The sequence below is a fragment of the Anolis sagrei genome, chromosome 5, assembly GCF_037176765.1.
Source record: "Anolis sagrei isolate rAnoSag1 chromosome 5, rAnoSag1.mat, whole genome shotgun sequence".
NCBI classification, from domain to species: domain Eukaryota; kingdom Metazoa; phylum Chordata; class Lepidosauria; order Squamata; family Dactyloidae; genus Anolis; species Anolis sagrei.
Window position 1 is genome coordinate 139,096,477 of NC_090025.1, and position 27,031 is coordinate 139,123,507.

General features: G+C 40.0%; 1 protein-coding gene across 1 annotated transcript in view; it reads right to left on the minus strand.

Annotated features, from left to right (window-relative positions):
* LRIG3 (leucine rich repeats and immunoglobulin like domains 3) overlaps nucleotides 1–27,031 on the minus strand; it is a 68,447-nt gene that overhangs the window by 24,637 nt on the left and 16,779 nt on the right. Inside the window, exon 3 of the mRNA XM_060777550.2 lies at nucleotides 26,518–26,592. Within this exon, the coding sequence (XP_060633533.2) occupies nucleotides 26,518–26,592 (75 nt within the window). The remainder of the gene's footprint in view (nucleotides 1–26,517; nucleotides 26,593–27,031) is intronic.

The window sequence follows — 27,031 nt, forward strand, 5'->3', positions numbered from 1 at the left end:
GGTATTGGGGTAATGATACAAAAGGTTTGCTAGGGTAGACCATCTTTCACTTAGACTCAGCCCCCTCCCCCCCCGAATCAAACTCAGCTCCCCCCCCCCGAAACAAAATCCTGGCTACGGGCCTGCAGCATGGTATAGTGGTTCTAGTACTGGGGTCAAGTCCCTGCTCAAACATGATAGTCAATTGGATGATCTTGGGGAGGTCACACTCTTTCAGCCTCATAAGGCAAAACCAGGCTAGCTCCCTCCCTGTTGATATTCCGCAGGAAGTTAAAGACTTGGCTGTTTAAGAAGGCATTTGATCAAGAAGTGCAATGACTGGAAATTTGACCATAGGAATGGAACAATGGAAATGATATCGGATTGTGGGTTTGACGATGAGACGACTCGGAATGGCTTTTGTAATAATGTTGATGTTTTGATGAGATGTTTTTCTGATAATGATGAATTGTGGATTATTTTACACTATGTTTTATAATTTGCACTTGTTTTCTATGTTGTACACCGCAATGAGTCCCCTTGGGCTGAGAATTGCAGTATATAAACGCAGTAAATAAATAAATAAATAAATATTAATATTATTATTATTAATAATAAGAAGAAGAATAGCAGTAACTATTTTTTGTATCCCGCCACCATCTCCCAGAAGGGACTCAGGGAGGCTTACATGAGTCTAAGCACAATCAAACAGAGTTAAAATATACAAAATAAAATATACAAACACCATAACACATCATGAAAAACATAAGTCATCATACAACAACCAGTAGCCACGCATAATGGACATTCCTGAATTGAGGGGTGAGGGAAGGCTTGTGTAATACAACTGCCTGAACAGGGCTGATGATAAAGTGCGAGAGGTAGGTGATAAATTAAGGCTGAAAGGGCCAAGTCAGATTAATATAGTACAACTCCAGGATAGGGACAACAGTAAAAGTGCAAGGGTCAAAAATGGGTTATGTATAGGAAGGCTAGGAATTATGGTGCTAATCTGGTCTCCCTAGGGAGAGAGTTCCAGAGCTTGGGGGGGGGGGGGCACCACCGAGAAGGCCCTCTCCAAACACCCTCTGAACAAATTCTTCCAAGAAAACTCTATGGTAGGTTTGTCTTAGGGTCCCCATAAGCAGGGGTAGCTCAACCCATTACGCAAAGTAAGCATTTGCAGTATAGTTGATTTTGCCCAGGGGTGCTCTTGAGGCGCTCTTGGGGGAAAATAGACCTTGACATATGCGAGTTGTAATTACTGGGATGTATAGTTCATCTACAATCAAAGAGCATTCTGAACTCTACCAATGATGGAATTGAACCAAATATGGCACACAGAACTCCCACGACGAACAGAAAATATATATCAGCGATTGGTTGGGGGGGGGGGGGGGAATACTGTTTGCTTACCGATGAAAATTACCTATGTCCTCCTCTGCCCATAAGTTAGAAAAGACTTGAAGAGAAACAGTACAAAGTGGATCAAAGAAAGATCACAACAGCAATTGTGTTTTTGGTAACAGCAAGTTCTTGATGAAGTACATCTGAGTGAAGCTAGATTGCATTACCCTTTTATTAATAAGAACTTACAAAAATAGGCATTACCATTTCTTTAGACTTTCAGTTTTGATGCCCATCTTGATGGGCAAGGAGCAGTATGAACTAAGACCACACTCGAGGGTATGGGGAGTATGAAGAAGCGCATGTGCTAGACTCCAACACCAGATTGTTACTGTTCTATTTGTATAAATTCTGCAGTAGAAAATTAAAGTTATACCCCAAACAGAACAATCTGGTAATCATGACTGTGAACCACATCAAAGTTTAGAATGCTTATAAACAATTGTAAGCTTTACAGGATGTTGATCTATCATTTCTTTGGGCTCGCAGACAATAAAAACTGCTCTGCTTTAAAGTCATCTTCAAACATGTATATTGTTGCAAATTGTGTGTGTGTGCGCTTATTAACAATGCATAAATATTATTATAAGATCCTCAACAAAAACAGACAGTATTAACAATATTCAAAGTGTTTCAACAGAACATAAAGGATTTTTCAATTTTCAAACAGGAGTTGTTGTTCATTTGTTTAGTCGCTTCTGACTCTTTGTGACCTCATGGACCAGCCCACGTCAGAGCTCCTTGTCAGCTGTGGCCACCCCCAGTTCCTTCAAAATCAAGCCAGGCACTTCAAGGATACCATCCATCCATCTTGCCCTTGGTTGGCCCCTCTTCCTTTTCCCTTCCATTTTCCCCAGCATCAATGTCTTCTCCAACCTTTCCTGCCTTCTCATTATGTGGCCAAAGTACTTCATCTTTGCCTCTAATATCTTTTCCTCCAGTGAACAGCTGGGCATTATTTCCTGGAGTATGGTCTGGTTTGATCTTCTTGTGGTCCAAGGCACTCTCAGAATTTTCCTCCAACACCACAGTTCAAAAGTATTTATTTATTTATTATTTATTTATTTACTGCATTTGTTGACCGCCGTTCTCAGCCCTAGGGCGACTCACGGCGGTGTACAACATATAAAAACAGTTTACAATAAGGCAATAACACAACAAAATATCAACATAACTATCAATAATACAACAATAATACAAATTACACTAAATCATCCGCGCTGTCTCATCTTAGAATCATAAACCAATCTCGTAATCCATATTCCGTTCCAGTCGTCATTGCCAATTGTTGTAGCACTTAGTCAAACGCCTTCTCAAATAACCATGTCTTTAGGCTCTTGCGGAATGACATAAGGGAGGGCGCCTGTCTGATGTCTGCAGGGAGGGTGTTCCACAGCTGGGGGGCTACCACCGAGAAGGCCCTATCCCTCGTCCCCGCCAGACGTGCCTGTGAGGCAGGCGGGATCGAGAGAAGGGCCTCCCCAGACGATCTCAAGGTCCTCGTGGGCTCATAGGCCGAGATGCGGTCAGAAAGGTATTTTGGGCCGGAACCGTTTAGGGCTTTGTAGGCCAACACCAGCACCTTGAATTGGGCCCGGTAGCAGATCGGCAGCCAGTGGAGCTGGAACAACAAGGGCGTTGTGTGCTCCCTGCGTCCCGCTCCTGTTAGTAACATGGCTGCCACGCGCTGGACTAGCTGTAGCTTCCGGGCCGTCTTCAAGGGCAGCCCCACATAGAGAGTGTTGCAGTAGTCAAGGCGGGATGTGACCAGAGCGTGTACCACCGTGGCCAAGTCAGACTTCCCGAGGTACGGGCGCAGCTGGCGCACGAGCCTGAGCTGTGCAAATGCTCCCCTGGTCACCGCTGAAACCTGGGGATCCAGGCTCAACGATGAATCCAGGATCACACCCAAGCTGCGAACTTGCGCCTTCAAGGGGAGTGCGACCCCATCCAGCACAGGCTGTAACCCTATACCCTGTTCGGCCTTGCGACTGACCAGGAGTACCTCTGTCTTGTCTGGATTTAATTTCAATTTGTTCGCCCTCATCTAGACCATTACAGCGGCCAGGCACCAGTTCAGGACCTCGACAGCCTCCTTAGTAGCAGGTGGGAAGGAGTGACAGAGTTGGACATCATCTGCGTACAGATGACACCGCACCCCGAAACTCCGGATGATCTCACCCAGCGGCTTCATGTAGATATTAAACAGCATGGGGGACAGTATAGAGCCCTGTGGAACCCCACAAGTCAAAGGCTGTGGCGTTGAACAGGTGTCCCCCAATAACACCTTCTGGGTGCGGCCCTCCAGAAATGACCGGAGCCACTGCCGAACAGTGCCCCCGAGGCCCATTTCCGCAAGACGCCCCAGAAGGATACCGTGGTTGACGGTATCAAAGGCCGCTGAGAGCTCCAGGAGCACCAACAGGGACACACTCCCCCTGTCTAGCTCCCGGTGCAGATCATCCACTAAGGCGACCAAGACCGTCTCAGTTCCATGTCCCAGTCTGAAACCAGACTGTGCCGAATCCAGATAATCCGTGTCTCTCAAGAATACCTGGAGTTGTGAGGCCACCACGCTTTCCATGACTTTGCCCAAAAAGGGGAGATTGGAAACAGGCCGAAAGTTGTCAAATTTAGTGGGGTCCAATGATGGTTTCTTCAACAGCGGTTTTATAATAGCTTGCTTTAAGCTAGCTGGAATCTTGCCTTCCTGAAGGGAGGCATTAACCACCACCGTTACCCACTCAGCCAATCCCCCTCTGGCCTCCTTCAGAAGCCAGGATGGGCAGGGGTCTAGGATGGACGTGGTGGGCCTCATTCCTCCGAGTATCTTGTCCACATCCTCGGGCTTCACAAATTGAAAAGAATCCATCAAAATGGGACAAGCAGGTGCTCGTGTCACATCCTCAGAGACTGCATTTAACATGGTGTCCAGACCAGAACGGATCAAGGCGACTTTGTCTGCAAAGAACCGAGCAAATGCTTCGCAACGCATGGCCGAATTGTCAGGGCTCCCGCCTGAGGTGGCAGGAGTTAAAAGACCGCTGCTCAGCCTTCCTTATGGTCCAGATCTCACATCCATAGGTTACTACAGGGAATACAATTGCTTTAACTATGCAGATCTTTATTGCCAGTGTGATGTCGCGACTCTTCACTATTTTATTGAGATTGGTTATTGCGCTCCTCCTGAGAAGTAAACATGTTCTGATTTCCTGGCTACAATCTGCGTCTGCAGTAATCTTTGTGCCTAGAAATACAAAGTCTGTCACTGCCTCCACGTTTTCTCCCTCTATTTGCCAGTTATCAATCAGTCTAGTTGCCATAATCTTGGTTTTTTATGTTTAGCTGCAAGCCAACTTTTGTACTTTCTTTCTTTCACCTTGGTTAGAAGGCTCCTCAGCATCTCTTCACTTTTGGCCATCGAAGTGATATCATCTGCATATCTAAGGTTGTTAATATTTCATTCAGCAATTTTAACTCCAGCATTGGATTTGTCAAACCCCGCATGTCGCATGATCTATTCTGCACACAAGTTGAATAGATTGGGTGAGAGTATACAGCCTTGCCATACTCCTTTCCCAATGTTGAACTAGTCAGTTGTTTAAACAGGAGAGACTGATTCAAATTGTGATGTTAGTCCCCAAGATAACAAAACCAAAAACTGATTTAAATTTCATTTTCATTTTATTCTACTTTACATATATTTCCTGAATGCATATGAATGACTTTCTATAAACATTAAAATGCCAATTTCCAATAACATATAGCCCGTACACTGCCCAAAAGCATAATCTTAAAAATACTGTATTAGTCTCGCAGCTCTCAGATTGCTCGCACTGCAAAATTTCTACTTGCTCACAGAACCAACTGGGAGAAAATACAAGGATTTTCTCCCATACTTTCCAGAACCCTAGCCATGTGTGAGCAAAGAGATGTGAATTTTTGGAAAGATGAAAACAGGAAGAATGTTGTGCTTGTCTTCCCCTTGAAAATGGAAGAGATGTACAATGTGTTTTCTTCTTTACTTTTCTGTTTGTCAATACAGGTTGAGCATGTCTTATCCAAAATGCCTGGGAGTGGAAGTATTTTGAATTTCAGAGATGGTACCCAAATCTAAAAATGACATTCATTTATGTTTCATATACACCTTATGCCTAAAGGGAATGCCATACAATATCTTGAATTTATTGAACTATCAGAAAGAACTATCTAAGCCACCCCAAACTGGAATTATGTATAAGGTATTTAATGTTGTGAACCTGGAGAAACATTACTTTTTAAAGTAGTAAAGACCATTTGAAGAAGGCAAAGAACACGGGTCAATTGACAGATGAAAAGTAAATCTTCCTCTCAGATACAAGGTTACAAAATTATGACTAATGACTTCCTGCTGAAATGATGAACTGGTAAACAGACAGCACTACAAAAGGATTACAAGTTTCCAATACTGTCCAGTAACAAGGGCACACATTCGTGGGAGGGTCAGACTAATTATTATAGCAATCTACACTGTCCTAAAAATGGAGCTATTCCTAAGAACAAAACACAACGGTAAAATTTAACAAGTTTCACTTGCAATTTAACTTGTAACTACAGAACTTTGCTTCAACAGCCATGAATTAAATACAACTGCAGGTCATGAATCAAAACAGCCTGTCATTAATTCTGTCTTTAACCATTAAAGCTTCAACAGAGACAGAAGAGCACATTCACCCATTTCAAAATTTACTAGTAATACTTTACTACCACTAGGACACCTTTAGTAGTTTTAGCAGATACATCACATACTTCTTGAAGGCTATTGTTAGTCCTCTTTTCTTTGGTCTGACTTTTGACGGTTTGATTAGCCGGGATTCAGTGAAAAAACATTCCTGACAGTATTTCTGCATTTGATTAAATTATTAAGAGTGACTAGAGAACAGAACAAGAGAACACAGTCCTCCTTTTTAGTAGAGCGCTACTCAAAGTGCTGGGGAGATACTGGCTACCGGTCCCTAGAAAAGTAACAATTGTAGCCAAAGGGCACACATACACTGCCAGTTTACTGAATATTGGTGGACAAAAAATTGCTGGTCCAACATATCAGAGGCACTGGTTTCTGATGAGAAGGGCTGAGAATCATTGACCATCTTTTGTTGCTATCCTAACAAATTATTCATGTCAGCAAATAGTGCCTAAAGACTATAAAAGTATCTCAATAACAACTAGTTTTGCATGTTTTGGCCTGTTTGTAGCTTCAATTTCACATACTTTCCCAGCACTCTTTCTACTGTCTGCAGGTGCCCATTGGTCCACCTGCCAAGGACAAGTGACCTTAGCCCTCTGGCAAAGGAGAAGATTCACACCATGACTAGCTCCCTTTGTTCTGCAGTTTGGAAAAGAAAAATAGCAGTGTGATTTGCTGCATAAGCATGAAAAAACTCTTGTTTCCTTATAAGACCCGAATGTGGAAAAAGGATACCAATCTTCTTTCCCTTCCAAGACATTGTGAAGAATATTAGAAAAAGCAGACTAGATTCCTGTGGTTCTTTGTCTAATCCAAACCTCAGTGCCAGTGGGAGAATGTTCTATATCACACTCAATTCCTTCAGTTTTGTGAATTACATGGGAAAGAAATTGAATATCATCTCACTTAATTATAAATCTGGAGAAAGGAAGAAAACTAGGAACTGATACCTGCTTCTACTTATCACAATGGCCCTGCTTGATCAAATGAATTGTCTATAAAAGTCTAAACAAAATGTATGTTAAGTGCTATGTGGCTCCAACCCAGGTCACCCAAAGGATTGTATCTCTCTATATGAGTTGGCCAAGTTTTGAGTTCAGAGGAGACCCTGTCCCATGTTCCCACCAAATGTATTGTGAAGGTGGTGGAGCAAATGGTTACTCCTAGTGGTCACTTCCAGACTTTGGACCATTCCTTCTAGAAAGGATAGACTTGCAGACAGGTGAAGAATTTTGTTTTGGTAGACATTTGAAGACTGATTGCTCGAGGGAATGAGGCCTTGCATAATCTGCTGTAATGTCTATTTGTTGGTTTCTTTTTAATAATTATGTTTTAAACTGGTTTTACTTTTATTGATAGTTATATAAGAAGGAGGTGGAGGAAGGGAGGTTGGAGGAGATTGTTTCCAGATGTCTCTGGGAAGGCTATAGCAAGACATTAAGTCCTCTCTCACAGTTATTGGCCAATAAGTAGTCTTCAGGGGAACACAACCTCTGAAATCTGGGCAGCATGTAGCCATCACTATGTATAGCCTCTGGCGGATCCAGCCTTCAGAAATCTGTCAGGCCCCCTTTTCAAGAGTTCACAGTAACAAATTCCATATTTTAACTGCATGTTGTGCCTAGTATCATCTATTTTGAACCTACCGAAGTCCTTGACATGTGCTAGATGACCTGAGGCAAGACAGAATTGGTAGTAAAGATCAAGACATAGTAGGATGCAAGACAAATCGGCATTTGTGAATCCCCATTTCCTCCTTTTTCACTGTGGGCCCTTTTACTGTTTGCTGTTTGGTTTTTTATGGCTTTTCTTCTTTTGAATGTCCACTTCCTTTGCAATCGAACACTCTTTTGTGATCTCATTTATTTGTCATGCATCTCGTATTATCGTTTGCTTTCCATTCATATTTTTCCTTCCAACTTGCTTTGCCACAGACCAAACATTTAACATGGATGAATTATTTCATTTTACCTTGAACCACATTTAAGAGCTTGCTAAACCTGCTCTCCCCACCCCTATTCTACCTCTTTGTTCACTGCCTTTCCCCATGTGACATTTTACCACAATTTTCATTCCTGGGCCTTCTTCCAAGCAGATTCCAAGAATGAAACCTTGCCTGTAATTCAATATGTCATGCCTCTACCTTCCTCTTGAGTTCCTGATTTCTTTTTCCAAGAGTCACATACCCTTAAGCTTTGCACAAACTGTTTATAGTAGATGATTGTTTAAAAATATTTCATCAAAATTATTTTACTTTTGATATGAGGCATGAGACATTACTTTTCTGGACTTGAGAAATTACTTGTTTTCCATGAGGCTAAAACAAAAACTCCAAACAAACCAAACCAAACAAAACAAACCCAAAACGCTGTGACCAATTCACACATGTGTGTTGATTAGTTCCATGTTTGCTAGAAATGAGTGCTTGCCCACATGCAATGGCCACTCAAAATAAGATCAAGGATCAAAACCCCAAGGGATGAGAAACAAATGCCACATATGAATGTCTATGAACTCTTGACTATGAAGAAGTTATGAGAAAGCTCAAAAAAGCTTTGTCAACAACAAGGTCCATGTCAACAAGTGATGACTGTCATGTGTCAGTGACCATTCCAGATTGAACACCTCAGAACCTAACAACAAATCTGTAGTTTCTTTATGTGAAACAGTGTGATTTTTGAATATGTGAAATAACAGTGCTAGGAAAGATCTCAGGAGTATATAAATCTGCCAAGTTAGTTGAGCTTGTTGTGATCCAAGACATTATTTAAACAATCTAGATTAGTAAAGGGGCTCCAGTCAAGTTTCCTGTTACAGTAAGAAAGCAAATAATAATTAAATGCTCTTCAATTTTATTTGAGGGGATTCTTGTTAGTCTCATATGTGAATATCTACTAAATGTCAAATATTATGCCTCTACAAGGCTCTTCAAATTTCCTTGGCCCTTGTAACACCGCTCCACCTCAAACAATATCCTGTCTCCAGCTGTGACAATTCCTAGGAGCCCACAGGAAGAGAATGGGGGAAACAACAAGAAACTGGAATGGAGAAATTATCCCTGAATTCAACAGAAAAATAAAACCAAAGAGTGAAAGAATGTCTGTTGACTGGAACTGCCAATTCAATAACTAAAATGTTTGGCACTTACACACAAGTAGTTCTTGAAGGTATTTCAGATGTTTCTCAGACAAAATAAGCCAGGTGACAATAATCTTACATTAGGACTCCTCTCCCCAACACAGGCAGTCCTCTGATGTTCTTGGACTGCAACTCCCAGCAGCCAAAGCCAGCAGAACCAGTGCTAAAGAAGACCTGAAGTTGCAATTCAATAATTTATGGCAGGCCCTAAACCTAATTTCTCTTTAGATTCCTTCTTCATATCACGTAAACTCATTATCAAGAGTAAAAGCACGGCAAGAAACATCCGTTAAGAAACTTTAAAACTTTTATATGGTGGTCTAACAATGTGAAGCTCTGATCAACTTTGCTTTTCGGATGTGCTGGCCCAAATTTTTAAAAATCAAGGTCAAGTGGAAAACATGTCTGGGTTCAGAGTCTTACATACTCTCCAGGGCAAACTTCAGCTCTTCAGGTGTTTTGGACTTCAACTCCCACAATTCCTAACAGCCGGAGTTGAACTCCAATACACCTGGAGGACTGAAGTTTGCCCATGCCTGCTCTTTAAGATTCAAATTAGCAGGCAGCAAGAGCTATCTTCATGTTATAAATACTCATATAACAACATAAAAGAATCCTGCACCATCTTTCAGGCTCAGAAAAAGAAATGTGTACTGTAAGTTTTCATCCACATGCTTCTGATGAAGTGGAATAGAGTCCAGGAATTTTTATGTAAAATATTTCTTTTTCCCAGCCTCTAAGATGCAATAGGATTTCTTTATATTGTTTTTATCGAAAACTGAGGGGATGATAATTACATTCTTTCCTGTACTTTACCAAAGCATAAATGGCATCCCGTCCATGACGCTTAGCAAATGATAAGCTTCACGGAAACCATCTGTGCAATCCTTGAGAAACAACAAGAAGCACCCAGGAGGATGAAGGCTGGCAGGTATGCATAAGGTGTCTTATAATGCACACAGCAGATGGTCTCACAGGTGTGTTTTTCACTCATCACCCCCATATTGCTAAGCTCTCTTTGTTCATAAGATTTGTTTTCTCACTGCTAGGTACCTAGCACATTTTGTAAGACTCTGACATAACAGCATCAAATTACTGCACAGAATTCCATCTGGCTTGTTTAGACAGGGCATAAGAACAAGTTGGCTGAAATGTCACTTTCAAATGGAAGAAAATCTGAACCTTTATTGTGCCATTCAGATCTCTGCCTGGATGTAATTTTAGGTGTCTACTAATAAAATACATAAAGTCAGTGCATAGCTACTGCCTATTACAACATTAATGGGAAATTCTACTGATTTGAGCATTCACAGCTAAATCCAGTGATACTACTACTTGGAGCAGAAGCACTAAATCAATGAGATTAAGGTTATTTGTGAGCACACACAAGTCCAAGTCATTTCAATGGAGACGAACTAGATGAGACTAACAATGGGTTTACCCTGACTCAAAATCCTTAAGAAAGCCTGCCGTGATGATGATATGTCACTGACTAGAATCTCACAGATGTACCAAGCTAGCAATTGCACTTTTCCCAGGGTTCTGTAGTGATGGCAAAAACTAGATGTAAAACTCTGTTTCTCAATACCTTACATGCTTTATAGTCTCCTACTTCTACCACCATTACCTATGTTAGCATATTTATGCTGACACACTCTATCAATAGGATTCCAATCTTCAAAGCCTGTGTGACAGATGTCAATCACCCTCTCTAATGCGGTGATTTCTTTACATGCGGGATTTCCACGGAAACTTAAAAGTGGTTTAATTGCTGGACTAGGATGTTGGGAGATTTGGGATTTGATTGTTACTTAGCCATGGAACTTAATTGGATGGCCATGAGCAAGTCACATTCAGCCTAAAAGGAAGCCAATGATTGTTGTGGATAGTGTGGAGAGCTAGGATGATGCATGTTGACAGAAGGCTCAGCGGTAGAACTGGAGCCTAGCAATGAACTGCAACTCCTTCAGCCATGTCCTGAAGGAATATCTAAGAACGAATGCAAGAGACTTCTGCCGAGCTAGCTGAGAAGGAGTTACCTGTTCCTGCATTTGTGGAGTTAAGGAAAGAAAGGCCTCCGCTAAGAAGAGAACCAGCAACAGGTAACACCTGTGGAAGTAGGATTTAAGAGACTGGAGTGTGTTACCTGATTGCTGGCTGCAATGTCAGTGCTTGAGTCAAGACCCTTGATCTCCCGTGCTCTCTGGAATCTGGACTATCCTTGGACCAGTTTTGGAACTGTGGACTTTACCTTGCATCTTGAATATTACTGCTAACACTATGCAACATTTTTAAATGTTCTGTTCCTGATTTGAAAGTGTTATTTCCTGTTTAATTGTGTGTTACTTACTTTGAAAATAGTTATTATACTCCAGAAACTTTGTTTTTGTGGCTGCCACAATGTATATTGAATTGGTTGAGAACCTATGAGATATCCATTGAAAAAGTATAGCAAAATGTGCTATGAGAACTCCCGCAAAAACAAACGTTGCAGTTTAATAAATCTTTTCCATGTTTTCAAGATGGAATCAATTAGAAAATGACATGAATAAGGAACAAAAATCATGTTACATACCATGGAATGGACATTTGGATGTCCTTCGTGTGTATTCCTTTAAGTATTTGGCATCTTTATAGACTATTCGGCTAGACTTGGGACAGTTACTATATACTCTGCCTGTATTTGGGGGTCATGGTTTTGAAATGGCAAATGAATAAATTAAGTCAAGAAACTGCCATGAAAGCTTTACAAGCCATTGCTGACTTGAATCACATAACAAAGTTCTGGGGAATAACCAACACTGCCAGAGTTTTGATTCACTTAATCAAAATCACTGTATTCTTCCACTTGTAAGAACTACAGTGCAGAAACACTGCAAAAGGCCTGGCCTAGCCACAACAAACAAAATGAGCAAATTTGAATGAACTTGTATTATGGTTGCATTGGACTCTGTTGCCTAATTAACTATTTGCTACTGACTCCAACAACAAACCATGTAATCACCATTAATAAGTCACAAGTCAACACCTCTGGACAGACATGTTAAAGATAAGGCTCTGGGACCTTAGAAGTGTCTTTCGGGTTCCTAACACAGATGGCATCACAATTCTCACATAATTCACACATTTTCATTGGGATTAGATTTCACTGACTGGTATATCTAACTCATTCTCAAAATGGCGCCAGTCTACCATCAAAATCATTTCATGTGTGTGATGTAGTTCCATTAAGCAAAATCCTGGGTATCACACTAGAGTTTGAAAGTGGAACAGCTTTCAAATCCTTATTCTTTCTTTATTTGTTCAGAGTTGTTCTGCTTGAAATACACTTCAGGAAGAAGAAAAACTTGCAGTGGGTGGTTAATGTCTAGGCATTAGCTATTCAGCAAATTAATGAACAGGTGGTATTCAACAACAACAACAGACAAATGAATGGTGTATTACTAAGTACCTGTTGAGAATTCAACTTCCTTTTTAAGACCATATGTATTTTATACAATGCTTTAAGAAAAACCCTATATGAAACAGTGGTAGTGTATTTAGAACACTGCTCTTATAGCTATAGCAGCATTGACTGCAAAAAATGTGTGATCTACTCTGTTAATTTACTCTGAAATCTATGTTTTTGACTAGCCTCGGCAGGATATTCCTAGGTAATAACAAATGCCAAGCATACTACCTTGAATCTAAACTTTACAAATTCATAGTAAACTCAACAACACTATCAACATTCAAGAGGGAGAAATCAACTTTGTACTTTTCAAAGCAATATTATTCAGAAGGAAAATACTCTAAAGACAGGGTGACTGAAAATATAGCCCAACAAAAGCTTGAACATGTTCAGTGGGCAAAATATGGTATTTGAGAGATGGAAGGAAACCTGGGAAGAATAATAATAATAAAATGGAAGGAGATAGATAGCTGGAAGCTTAAACAGAAGTATTCCACGTTCAAATCTTTTTGTGTAGGTCTCATTTGTCTTAGTAGGACAACACTCCAAGTTAAACCAATTTGAGCAACAACCTCCCTAACAACTTCCTAGGAAAAGCTAGGTGATTCTTGGACTAATTAGGTTTTTCATCCAATGTTTGGGAATGATAGGAGCTCTAATAACATAAGAAGCAAAGGACCCCAACTCCTGTCATGGGAAGAAAATCAACATCAAGCAAATAAACATAGGGCTGGATTGACAGTTTTAGAATCCAAGTCTTATTTCTTATGGATCTCGAGTCTGACTTTGTTTTTAACTGTTAAACATGTTTAGGTAATCAGAGCATAGTAAAGCGAAGGACAAGTTTAATTTTTAAGCTGATTCTCCATATCAACACACAAGACAATGTAGTAGTTAGTTATTTAAGATTTTATGAATGCTGGCAGCTTGCACTGAATCCATCTGTGTTCCTATTTAACCCCAAATCTCTAGGTCACACTGAAAGCTGACGTCTACAGCATGTAATTAAACAACAAATTATGTTGTTCCATTGATGTAGAAGGTGCAATTTTTCACATTGCAAACAAAGCCACAAATGTTACTAGCTTGCAATAATATGTCTCAGCTTGCTTTGTCCATATATAGCCATGCCAGTATTTCTAAAAGGAAAAAAGTGAACTTCCGCAAAACTAATCTTGCTTCTTGCGAGGTAACAACTGTCTACTGAAGTTGAGAGAATATTGTTTATTCTAGGAAAGACAGTGCATTTTCAAACCTCAATTTTCACAGGTTTAACTTTTGCTGATTTGATTATTCACGAGTTTGTCATTAATAATTAAAAGAGGTTTTGTGGGGAGAGTTTTGCAGCCTATAGCAGAAAATAGCAAACTATATGTGTAGACTTGAAAATGTAAAAAAAAACAAAAAAACAAAAACAAAAAACAAAAAAACACAGTAAATAATAAAAATGTTAAATATATGTACTGTACTATGCTGTATTAAATATGGTCAATGATATTAAAAGTTGGGGGGACGGGTTTACAGATATTTGCATTTTTTCCATTTTCATGAGGGTCCCAAGCCCCTAAGACCTGTGACTGAGAGGGCTGATGGTAAACTGCTAGAGAAATCCAATCATTCTCCCACTTATGTACAAAGGAAGCATCTATTAAACAACTTTTCTACTAGTGCAAGATGGTACAGACTGTTGATACAATATGTAAGCAGTTGCACTTTTTCTGGATTCATACAGCAATGACAAGTGAAGGCCAACAAAATTTGCTAGCTCTAAGCAGTCAATTCCTCCACTGCCCTCCTGCCTTCAGGACTGCTATGTTTGTAGCTTTTTTCCTACTGATGACATTGTATAGCTAAGCTGCTGCAGGGCATAAATTGGATCCCAGCCATAATGTGCCAACATTTGAAGAACATTCTGCCAATTTTCATTTGTACTAAATAAACTACAATGAACAGTAATGCACCAAAATGAAATTAAAAGATCCTTTTTTGTGTAAGAAACTACCTTGGTGTCCATTTAGGTACATATTTCACACACACACACACACAGAAGTTGGAATCCAATATCTTTGCACAACTGCAGTGTGCAACTCTGTTGAGTACATCCATTATGCCCTGGTGAGTAATTTGTCTCACATTTGTAGAATGAGCTATATTTCCATGTGTCACTAACAGAATGCCACCCACAGAGCGCTAGTCAGCAGATAGATAGATAGATAGATAGATAGATATCTCATCCTTGCAAAGGTTTAAATTATTGAGTTACCTCAAATGGGGGTGCTAGGTAGCAATAAAAAGATCAATGAACTTGCATGACATTTGGACTAAATAACACAGGTTGCTCTCATAAGCACATAATAATGTTCTTTTGGGTTCTATCTTTATCTCAGAAGTGTGCCATCCTTAAATACAATCCATTTCAAAAGGCAAATGGTTTGGAAAAGCAACAGTCCAATTGTAATTTTTGTGTACTCAAAACTTTCCATCATGTTAGACATCTTTGTTGGATATGTCACAGTGAATGGTGAGTGAACCTAGAAATTACTTATGTCCACTAAGCAAAATCTGCACGGTACTCGCAAATTGGAAGTAAAAGACTGCACCTGTTCTCTGCAGGACATATTCCTACATTGTACCATTTGGAGAGTAAATATGGGGAAAGAATTTTCTTTTTAAACAAAGCAAAACAAAACAAAACACAAGCCTTTGGGCATTCACTGTCAAGTCAGTACTCATGGCTACAGAAATCACAATTTTGGAAATCTCACTTGAACTGTTTAAAAATCAAGTTTTGACATCTTACAGATACACAGACAGTAACTAAGTCAGCAGGGCTTCATAACTCAGAATAACCTCCAGCTTTCCCCATTAATAGAGTACGTAGATAACGCATTTTTTTCTCAAAACAACAAATACATCAATCTGAGTTTAACAATTCATGCACATTACAGAACTTGGTTTCTTCCAGTGTAGCAGTTGGGTATGCCAATGCAGAAGACTAGCTTCACATTTTTGAAGAGCACAACGGCATCCCTGCATACTGCAATTAACTGATCTGCCAGTTGAACCCACATAGCTCTAGAGTTGCCAAGTCAGGACTGTTCCAGGCACTCAGATTTCAGGCCGTAAACCTCAAACTATAGATGACCTCTTATGATGTCATAGGCTATGGGCCCTGATGATGTCATTAAGCTTGAAATATTAAGCATCAACCATACATGCACAGAGTCCAGCATTCACATAAAAACACAAAGATCTAAGGAATGAGAAAATACACAGAATCTTTCAAGACAGTGCTCTCAGCAGGAAATTCCTCTCATTCATTCTGGAGTCTGGAGAAGAGGGTCTAGATTCTGAGATCTTCTAATCAGGAGAAATTGGGCAACTTTGTTTTCCAACAGAGGAAAGAGCTGGAAGGATGGCATAACTGCCTAATGAGCGGTGAAGCCGTGCAGGCATTGTTGGATTGCAACTCCCAGCAGCTCTGTCAGGTATAGCAAATGGTGAGGAATGCTGTCAATTGCAATCCTGCAAACACCATATGGAAGAACAAATCCTACAAATTCATATTCTTTTTCTTGAAATCCACAGTGTAGTACAGCACTGCTTCTTGAATTGTGGATCCGAACCCCAAATATTGGGGTCCCATACAATCTGGCAAGGGTAAAAAGTTTCTGAACATCACCTAGTGGCTGTTTAAGACAATTACACAAATCTGCTATGCAGTGTTTACAATGGATTCTGCAGAAGATGCTTCAGTTGTGTTTCATAAAAGAAAGAAAGAAAGAAAGAAAGAAAGAAAGAAAGAAAATAGGCCAATTTAGCAAACTTTGCAAATGCTGATTTGTTATCAGTAAATGTTTAATTTTTAATACCTATTTATCTGAGGTCACTCAAAAATTCCTCAGACCAAAAGAAGTCCCAAGTAGAAAAGTTGAAGAAGCCCTAGTTTTGGGAACTTTGGTCAAACTGGTTTTCACAGTGTTAGGCTGCAACAGCACTAGCTGAACTATTTTGCTCCAACTCATTTAGTAACACAGGAGAAAAAGAGAAAGGCTGCCAGATATGGAGAGAGAAAAAGAAATGAACTTGCCTTCCAAAACAAGCTATACACACGTATGGGAAAGGAAAATCTGGCACAAAGATGGCAGGCAGCCCACTGCTACACCCTTTTCAAGCAAGTTATAAAACCCACTGAGTTTAACTTCCAGACAATACTTACCTTCTTCCAAATTCTGAAAGACCAGAACTCAGAGCGAAGTGGTGTGAGCTTTACAGAGACACACTGGGGCACACTGAAAAGAGCTACCAAAATGTCTCTCTGCTAATTGACATGGCATGCAACATCAGCACCAAATTGGGCTAAAAATCCTCTGAGCCAGTCAAGATGCAAAGAAAAGTGGGACAGTGTAAGCTGAGGTTTGGAGCAGTTGCTGGAGGGTAGAGACAAATGGGAAAACATCTAGTCCAAATGGAAAACACATAGAATTTAACTTAGGGGAATAGCACACTGCCAATCTATCAGAGCTTCAAACTTCTGAAAGCTAGTACCCATTTTAACAAATTCTACTTAGGGCTATATTTACTACAGAGTAGGATAGTCTGCTTAGGAGCGAAGTCTGGAAATATTACTGGCCACAATGTGTGAGATATGCCACAAGCTGAAAATGTGGGGTTTTTCCCCCAAGACCTGCTCAGAACAATCCTATCCCTTAAAATTATAATGAAAAAATTGGTAAGAGGAATATTGCCGCATTTATTAAGATAACAATTATTAATATATCCACTAAGAAATTGATAATGGTAAATTTAAAATGTGTAATCAAAATAACACGAGAAACTAAACCTGCAATTTTAGACATCTCCAAAAAAATCACCAGTAATTCAACAAAGGTACACTTCTCCTATTCAGTAAAACAATGGCTGACATCCTATTTACTGTTCTCAACTAGAATAAGCCCATTAAATCAACTGATCAATGCTAAATTAACACATCGGTAATAAAATTCAATTAATTTAAGCTGTGATGTAAAGCAGGGAGAGTCAGGGAAAACATCTTCTTACAAATGTCCAGAAGAGAGAAATACTGCATGGTTTTGCTGAATACACCCCTCTGTGGTCTACTATGGGAAGTCACCTTTCTTGGCTTTTTGGGGTCCTCCTAGACTCAGTGCTAATGCTTGATGCTCAGGTGTCGGCAGTGTCTGGGAGGGCCTTCGCACAACTCAAGCTTGTGTGCCAGCTGTGACCGTACTTCATGAAGTCTAACTTGGCCACAATAGTTCACGCCTTATTTACCTCTAGATTGGACTATTGCAACACACTCTTCGTAGGGCTGCCCTTGAAGATGGCCCGGAGACTTCAACTGGTCCAATGACTGCTAACCGGAGATAATTATAGGGAGCAGTCTACCCCCACTGTTTAAGGAGCTCCACTGCCTGCCGTTTATTTTTCAGTCCCAATTCAAGGTGCAGGTTATCACCTACAAAGCCCTAAACAGTTTGGGACCTGCCTACCTTCATGACTGCATTTCTTTCTACGAACCTACATGATCCCTTCAATCTTCCAGAGAAGCCCTTCTCTTGCTCCCGCCCCCGTTGCAAGCGCGACTTGTGGGAACAAGGAAGAGGGCCTTCTCTGTGGTGGCCCCTTGGCTCTGGAACTTGCTTCCCAGTGATATTAGGGAAGCGCCCACCCTGGCAGTCTTCAGGAAGAGCCTAAAAACCTGGTTGTTCCGGTGTGCCTTTGATGAATGAACAACAATCCCTTACCTTGACCAAACCCTGCATAAAATGTCCATTGATGCACTTTATCTCACCCTTTAGTGTAATTAAACCCCATTGTTTGTCCCACCTGAACCTCCTTCCAGATACACTAGACTACTTATCTCACCTAGGGTTTTTAAATATTTTAATCTTTGCAATTGGCCCTGCCCACCTTGGTTATTATTGCGATTTTATATTGCATCTTGTGTTTATTTTGTATTGTTCTTTTATTATTTTTATTATATTTTATTGATGTATTACTTTATGTTGTATATTTGCTTTGTTGAAATAGTTGGGCTTGGCCTCATGTTAGCCGTCCTGAGATTTGTCTTCAACTTCATACTATATACATATCTTTCTTGAGCACAAGAATTATCAAAATAGAACATGTGCTATATGTTGATGAGTACAATTCACTTCAAGGTGCTGAAAATCTCAGACACACAAGGTAAAATATTCTAAGTCTTAAGCAAGAGTTGCTCTTCAAAACAGGATTTGGGACCATTTGAGAATCTGAGTCAGGAATAGGTGCCAAAGATCAATTATGCCTTTCTTTGTATTCCTCAAGAAGAAATGAGACAATATAGATTCTGTAGAAATATGATACATATGCAATTCACAGCATTAAAAAGTAATGGGCACACACCCGAAATCAAAATTAATCTACAGCGGAAAAAAATCCCCAAAAGCTAAGATGAAAAGGAAGGGAGAACACTTTTCATGTACATTCACTAGAATTTTGTTCTCCCACTTTTCAATACATATTTATAAAAGGCTTCACCCAAAGAGCATTGCCTTGAAATCACAAATCACAAAAAGTCATTTTTTTAAAAAATTGCCTTAGCAGCAGACTCAACTATTCTTATTCTGTTCTGTACATTCACATGTCAGTTGAAAATGCAAGAGAATCAACTTATTGTGGTAGCCTAGAATAGATTGTGTGTGTGTTTTTAATGGTGCGGGAATAATTAACTTGAAGAATGCAGAGGAACAGTTGCCAATTACACACTCAACTGCCACCCGATCCCCATGCTGCATTTTCTTTTGGCTCATCCCAAAGTTCGGCCCATGCTGTGCTGACCTAGAGGTGGCTTTCATGTCAAAGCAGCCATAATAAATTGCTACTATTTCTAATTCCAGTCATTCCCCACAGAGGTCAGGAGGTGGACGGGATACACTTGTAACCTCGGTTGAGTTCTCTGCAACGTAATCAAGAAGCCTTCAGAGGCCATTCAGGGACTCTGCGTGAGTTTGAAAGCACAATGGGAACAAAGACACTGCTCAGAGCTCAAATGGACAGCATAACAATCCAGTCTTTTCAAGAGTTGCTTCAAATAGCCTAAAGGTCAGTTTATACATTATTTGTAATATTTTTGGCATGAAACAAAAGTTTGTGTACACTGAAGCATCAGAAGTAACAAAGGTGTCATTAGCCCAGCCACACATATAGACAATTTGACTAATTACACTAAAGGGTGAGATAAAGTGCATCAATGGACATTTTATGCAGGGTTTGGTCAAGGTAAGGGATTGTCTATATGTGTCTATATGTGTGGCTGGGCTAATGACACCTTTGGGTTTCCAGATAAGGGATGCTTAACTCTTCAACAGCATAATCTTCATCACCATCACCATGCAAACCAAACCAAACTAAGGTTTTAAATTTGGGCATTCGGATAATTTTACACAAATTCAAGATTAGGATGGAGAGTTGTTTTCGAAAGCTGTAGAAGGATAATTTCAGATTTTCTAAGCAATTCTGATATATTTTGGAATGAATGAAAAACATACTAGGGAAATGTGCATGGCATACTTCTCAAGTGGTTCAAGAGAAAATTCCCAAGAGGTTATTTCTGCTCATAACATTGTATTTTTACCCCTGGCAAACTTTGGTTTGATTCAAGAGAACTTGTTCGTTGGGAGCTGATTTTCTGGAAAATTTGGCAAAGTGATATATGTGGTGAGTAGAAGTTCATCTTGATGACCATCTAGCTCAGTGCTTCTTAACCTGCATCTATGTGCACCTAAAAGGTCCATGAACAAAGTGAAATAAGAGTTTCCCTCCTCCTTCTATTACCTTGAAAGCAGAATATCAGTTTTGAAATGAAAGGGGGCTTTCTTTTATCCATGCAAACTACAAATGCAGGAGCCAGATCTGAAGCAAGACTCATATAAGGGTGCAAAAGGCAAGTTCCCTGTTGTCTATACTTAAAAGATCCTGATATGCATTGTCTCCTTTATGCTTATGTCTGACTAAGAAAAAAATGTTTCTTTTTTTCAAAGTGTAGTTTGCCTATACTTCTAAACTGGGCTAACTGGGATAAAGTTTGTGGTGTTACCCTAAGAACCACATAATGCGTAGTGCTTGGTGCTATATATTTAAAGTAGCCAATACAATGTTCAATGAGAAAGTTCCATGCCCTGAGAAAAATGAGCTTTCACAAGTACCATTGAGATTTCATTTACAGAATTCTATAGTACTGATATTGCTGCTGTTTAATGAAATAGCCTTTTTCCTTCTTGCTTTCTTTTTTTTTAGTCCAGACCATCTGCTTTTTCTTTTTTTCCTTTTTAATTCTCTCTCCCACCCTGTCTAATCTATTGAAAAGCCACACCAATATCAAATGTCACTTAGTTCTTACTTAAATAGAGCAGGGCAGACACAGCGGCTGCACCAGCTGACTTAGCTGACCTAGGCCCAAAGTAAAAACAACAGGATAATAAGTCACCAGATGTAAGCAACTGAATGCTGATCACTTTCATTAACCCAACAGCTCCCAAAATTGACTGCGGTTGTTTTAACCCATTGGACTCCTTAGTACTAACAGGCATAATAACAGTTATATTGAAGGAGGGGTTTTACTGGTGAAAAAAGAACCCACAATTCAAATGTGACCAATAAATGCCCAGAACTGCTATCTCAATTCATGGCAATTCTAAGCATGCAATCCGAATTGTATCTATTTACACTACTGAATACTATGCATTCAATACAAGTCAGTACCTTACGGATTAAAACAATGCAGTGAATCATAGAGAACATTTTTCCTACTTAAACATTATGTTTAACCTCATACCTGGGAAGGATATGCACATACACACACAGAAACAGTGGATAATAGTGAACTCTGTATTTTGATTATACTTGGGCTGGAAACACACCATAGAATCACACAAGGAGGACTCAGAGAAGCCAACAAATACTATGGGGGCGAGGGGGGGGGGTTGTCATATATTTGATGCATAGGTAAATGAAACTGTGAATATTGAATCAATGGATAAAGCGACATACTAAACAGCAAAATATTTCAACATTGTCTATGCTATGACATAGTGCTATGACATACTGTATATATTCATGAAAAAGTTGACCTCATGTATAAATCGCAGGCAGGTTTTGGGGCTCAAATGATGGATTTTGATATAAGCCATGGATAAGTCAAGGGTCATTCTGTGGAAAGAGGAAAATACCAATGCTGGCTAAGAGGGGCAGGTACCACTGGCTGTTGCCACCCTTTTCTCACCACAGTATTCCAAAAGATAAGAAGCAGCACAATGGTAGAGAGTAGAAGGAGTTGGTGCTTCTTTGAAGTTTTCCCAGGATGGACTGCTCTTGCCTTTCACCTCTCTATTCTGAGAAGGTGATGGTTCCTTTTACGATAAGAGTTAAGATACACTGACACATGCATAAGCTACCTGGGAAGGCCAAGAGCTCGAACACTGTTCCCATCCTAAATATTTCTGTATCATCTAGATCGAACACTAACATTTAGGAAACACTGTATGAACACCAAGCACAAAGTAGTTGTATGCAATAACATCCTGCGAAAACTTACTGGCAGTGCATGGGGTGCAGAGCCAAAATTAATTAAGAACACAGCCCTGGCCTTGTCTTATTCAACTCCTGAGTATGCCTGCCCCATCTGGCATAAATCTGCCCACTCGAAGCAGGCGAATATAGCACTGAATAAGACACGTAGAATAATCACAGGATGTCTCAAACTAGACATGATGGTAGACTCTATAAGCCAGCTGGCATTGCCCCCCTGATGTGCAATGGGAAGTTGTTGCTAACTGGGAGAGAAATAAGGTTGAACATTGTGAAAACCATCCATTGCATGGCTATCAGCCTCCTCCCAGTAGACTCAAATCAAGGGAAAGTTTCATGAGAACCACCACACCTCTCAATGTTTCCCCAACAACAGCAAGAATATCCCTCTGGGAAGCTAAACCAGGAAATCCCAATTGGATGGCCTCCCATGAGGGTCTGCCTCCAGGGGCAAACCAAGGATGGGCAACTTGGAAGTCCCTGAACAGACTCAGAATGGAGTTGGCAGATCAAAAGACAATCTGGCAAAATGACATTACCTAAAAGAATCCTCCACCTTGTGTGATTGTGGAGCAGAACATAAAACTCCACATGTGTATGCTTGCCCACAATGTCCCGCCTCATGCACAGAGGAAGACTTGTTTAAAGCTACAGACAATGCAGTCGCTGTTGCCCGTTTTTAGTCAAAAATTATTTAGCTGCTTATGCTCCCTCTATTTTATCAGTTTTGTACTTATTTATGCAATGCTTTTGACACAAAATAAATAAAACATGTATTGTCGAAGGCTTTCATGGCCGGAATCACTCAGTTCTTGTGGGTTTTTTCGGGCTATGTGGCCATGTTCTAGAGGCATTTCTCCTGACGTTTCGCCTGCATCTATGGCAAGCATCCTCAGAGGGTGAGGTCTGCTGGAGCTGGGAAAAAGGGGTTAATATATCTGTGGACTGACCAGGGTGAGACAAAAGGCTTTTGTAAGTTGGGCTAGGTGTGAATCTTTTCAACTGACCACCTTGATTAGCATACAATGGGCTGACTGTGCCTGGAGCAAACTCTTAATGAAAGGTGCTTAGATGTCCCTGCCTGTTTTTCTCTCTGCTGTTTTAATTTTAGAATTTTTTAATACTGGTAGCCAGATTTTGTTCATTTTCATGGTTTCTTCCTTTCTGTTGAAATTGTCCACATGTTTGTGGATTTCAATGGCTTCTCTGTGTAGTCTGACATGGTGGTTGTGAGAGTGGTCCAGCATTTTTGTGTTCTCAAATAAAATGCTGTGTCCAGGTTGGTTCATCAGGTGCTCTGCTATGGCTGATTTCTCTGGTTGGAGTAGTCTGCAGTGCCTTTCATGTTCCTGGATTCTTGTTTGGGCGCTGCGTTTGGTGGTCCCTATGTAGACTTGTCCACAGCTGCATGGTATACGGTAGACTCCTGCAGAGGTGAGAGGATCCCTCTTGTCCTTTGCTGAACGTAGCATTTGTTGGATTTTCTTGGTGGGTTTGTAGATTGTTTGTATGTTGTGTTTCCTCATCAGCTTTCCTATGCGATCAGTGGTTCCCTTAATGTATGGCAGGAACACTTTTCCTCTGGGTGGATCTTCATCTTTACTCTTGTGGCTTGTTCTTGGTCTTTCAGCTCTTCTGATGTCTGAGGTGGAATATCCATTGGCCTGGAGAGCCCAGTTGAGGTGGTTCAGTTCATCTTGGAGGAGGTGGGGTTCGCAGATTCTTTTTGCACGGTCTGCCAAGGCTTTAATGGTGCTTCTTTTTTGACTTGGGTGATGGTTGGAGTTTTTATGGAGATATCTATCTGTGTGTGTGGGTTTTCTGTAAACGGTGTGACCCAATTGTTGATCTGGTTTGCGGATGACTAGGACAAGTCTACATAGGGACCACCAAACGCAGCGCCCAAACAAGAATCCAGGAACATGAAAGGCACTGCAGACTACTCCAACCAGAGAAATCAGCCATAGCAGAGCACCTGATGAACCAACCTGGACACAGCATTTTATTTGAGAACACAAAAATGCTGGACCACTCTCACAACCACCATGTCAGACTACACAGAGAAGCCATTGAAATCCACAAACATGTGGACAATTTCAACAGAAAGGAAGAAACCATGAAAATGAACAAAATCTGGCTACCAGTATTAAAAAATTCTAAAATTAAAACAGCAGAGAGAAAAACAGGCAGGGACATCTAAGCACCTTTCATTAAGAGTTTGCTCCAGGCACAGTCAGCCCATTGTATGCTAATCAAGGTGGTCAGTTGAAAAGATTCACACCTAGCCCAACTTACAAAAGCCTTTTGTCTCACCCTGGTCAGTCCACAGATATATTAACCCCTTTTCCCAGCTCCAGCAGACCTCACCCTCTGAGGATGCTTGCCATAGATGCAGGCGAAACGTCAGGAGAAATGCCTCTAGAACATGGCCACATAGCCCGAAAAAACCCACAAGAACTGAGAAATAAAACATGCATAAGTTGACACAGTTTTTGGGCTGATTTTTTAAACTAAATTTCTATACCTACCTAGACATAAATATATAGGGTAATTGGTCATTACAGAGGTCAGAATTATTATCTGACTACACAATAACCAAAGTATGTCCTTGAGGCGATTATATGATAAATTTCAGCCACAAGTTACTACAGAATTACCCTGGAGATGATAGTTCTATGACAACATCTGGCATTTCAATAGGGTTTACTTTGTTGTTTATTCGTTCAGTCACTTCCACCTCTTTGTGACCTCATGGATGAACCTACACCAGAGCTCCCTATCTATTATTATTATTATTATTATTATTATTATTATTAGCAATTGGGTTTACTACTATCCATTATTTTCTGTTTCCACAGTAGGTTCAGGAACATATCCCCTGTACATATGCAGGCCATACTGTGCTGACAATTCTTCATGTATACTAAGCAACTATATAAAATGGGCAAATACACCCACACAAAATAAATGACAAACAAGTATGAATATGGTATTAGACACAAAAATGGTGCACTGTTAAATGATAGAGATCTGCTTTATTTCCTACTTATTTAGCTCCAGTTTCTTTTTTCAATATCTCCTGCCTTCTCTTAAGTGTTTATATTGACACTCATAAACATGTTGAAAAATGTACAGAAGCAGTTTATCTCTGAAAAGCAACTACAGAACCAAGGCCAGAGCTGTTAGTGTCATGGGTGAAAAGCCAAGAATCAAACCATATACATCATCACATGGGAGTAAATTATATCAATTCAGTTAGTCAGTCTACATAAACACACAGAGAATCAGGTTGCAAGTGAGATCTACTATAGTGCATTACAGTAGCTTTTATTTTGAATGAATTATATACACACTTACTGCTCAATCTTTTGCATGCATACAAAGAAGTAAATCTGTGTTCAGCAGGACCTACTCCTAAATAAGCATACACAAAACCACAGCCTCCATAGCACTCTTGGGGGATCAGCATTATTTATTATAAAAACCTAATCATAACAAATATGTTAACAAGGAAGAATAGCTGTATGACAATTACATAATATATAGCTTCACAGTATGAGCCCTAGTTTAAAAACTGTTCAGAAATTATAGCAGGTCCAAAATGTTGCAGTCAGGCTGCTGACTGGAGCTGGTTACAGGGATAATATAATTCCCTTTGTTCAAATAGTTCCACTGACTACCTATCCATTTCCAGGTAGAATTCAAAGTGCTTGCTCGTGACCTTTAAAGCACTATACAGCTTGGCTCCAGACTATCAGAAAAACAATACCTCCCTATATCAATTTACATGAGATTTAAAATCATCAAGGAAGGGGCTTTCTCCAAATTGCACCATCATGACAGGGGCATTTTGATACCTTTTATGGATAACACATACACTCTGCAGCTGAAATTCAGTGTTGGGAGTACTTTTAGAATTCAGTGTTGGGAGTACTGTCATGCTTCCACACCTTCTCAAAACACACTTCCAGAAACACACGATGGAAAAAAAAAAACCTGAGAAAAGTGTGCATGGAGGGTAAAGATCCCAATCTGTAATATATTGTGCATGATGCAAGTTCCTCACAAAAACCAAGTATTTCCCTACTGGTACCATACTGGTCTTATTTTAAACATCAGTTCTGCTTCACGTATAAGGATACTTTCCACACTATTTGCACGGTCACATATTATTCACATATTAAACATATAAACAACATTAAAAATAAAATAAAATTCAACTTACAGAGACAGGAGGGTAATGTTTGCTGAAACAGTGCCCAGATCTGGTATGATTTCTAATTCATTGTTGTTCAGTTTTCTGTCAAGAACATAAAGAAAGTCAGCTGACTTGGAAACAAACAGTGGTTTTGTGCTTTTCAATTTTCCTATATCATAATAATAATGTTATTGTGTGCCTTCAAAATTTGTTTTGTTTTACTTATGGTGAACCTCCAACGAATTTATAAAGGGTTTTTTTTTTGGGGGGGGGGGGAGATTTTGGGTGGATCTACACATCTCTATATCCCAGGATCTGATCCCAGATTATATGACAGTTGAGACTCGTATAATCCAGTTCAAAGCAGATAATCTGGGACATCCAGCCTAAATAATTCAGAGAGTTTTTTTCATTGCCTTACTCTTAAGGCTGAGAGTGTGATTTGCCTAAGGACACCAAATTGATATATGTGACCTAGTAGAGATTTGTAGGCTCCCTAGTGGTATAGCGGGTTAAACCACTGAGCTGCTGAACTTGCTCA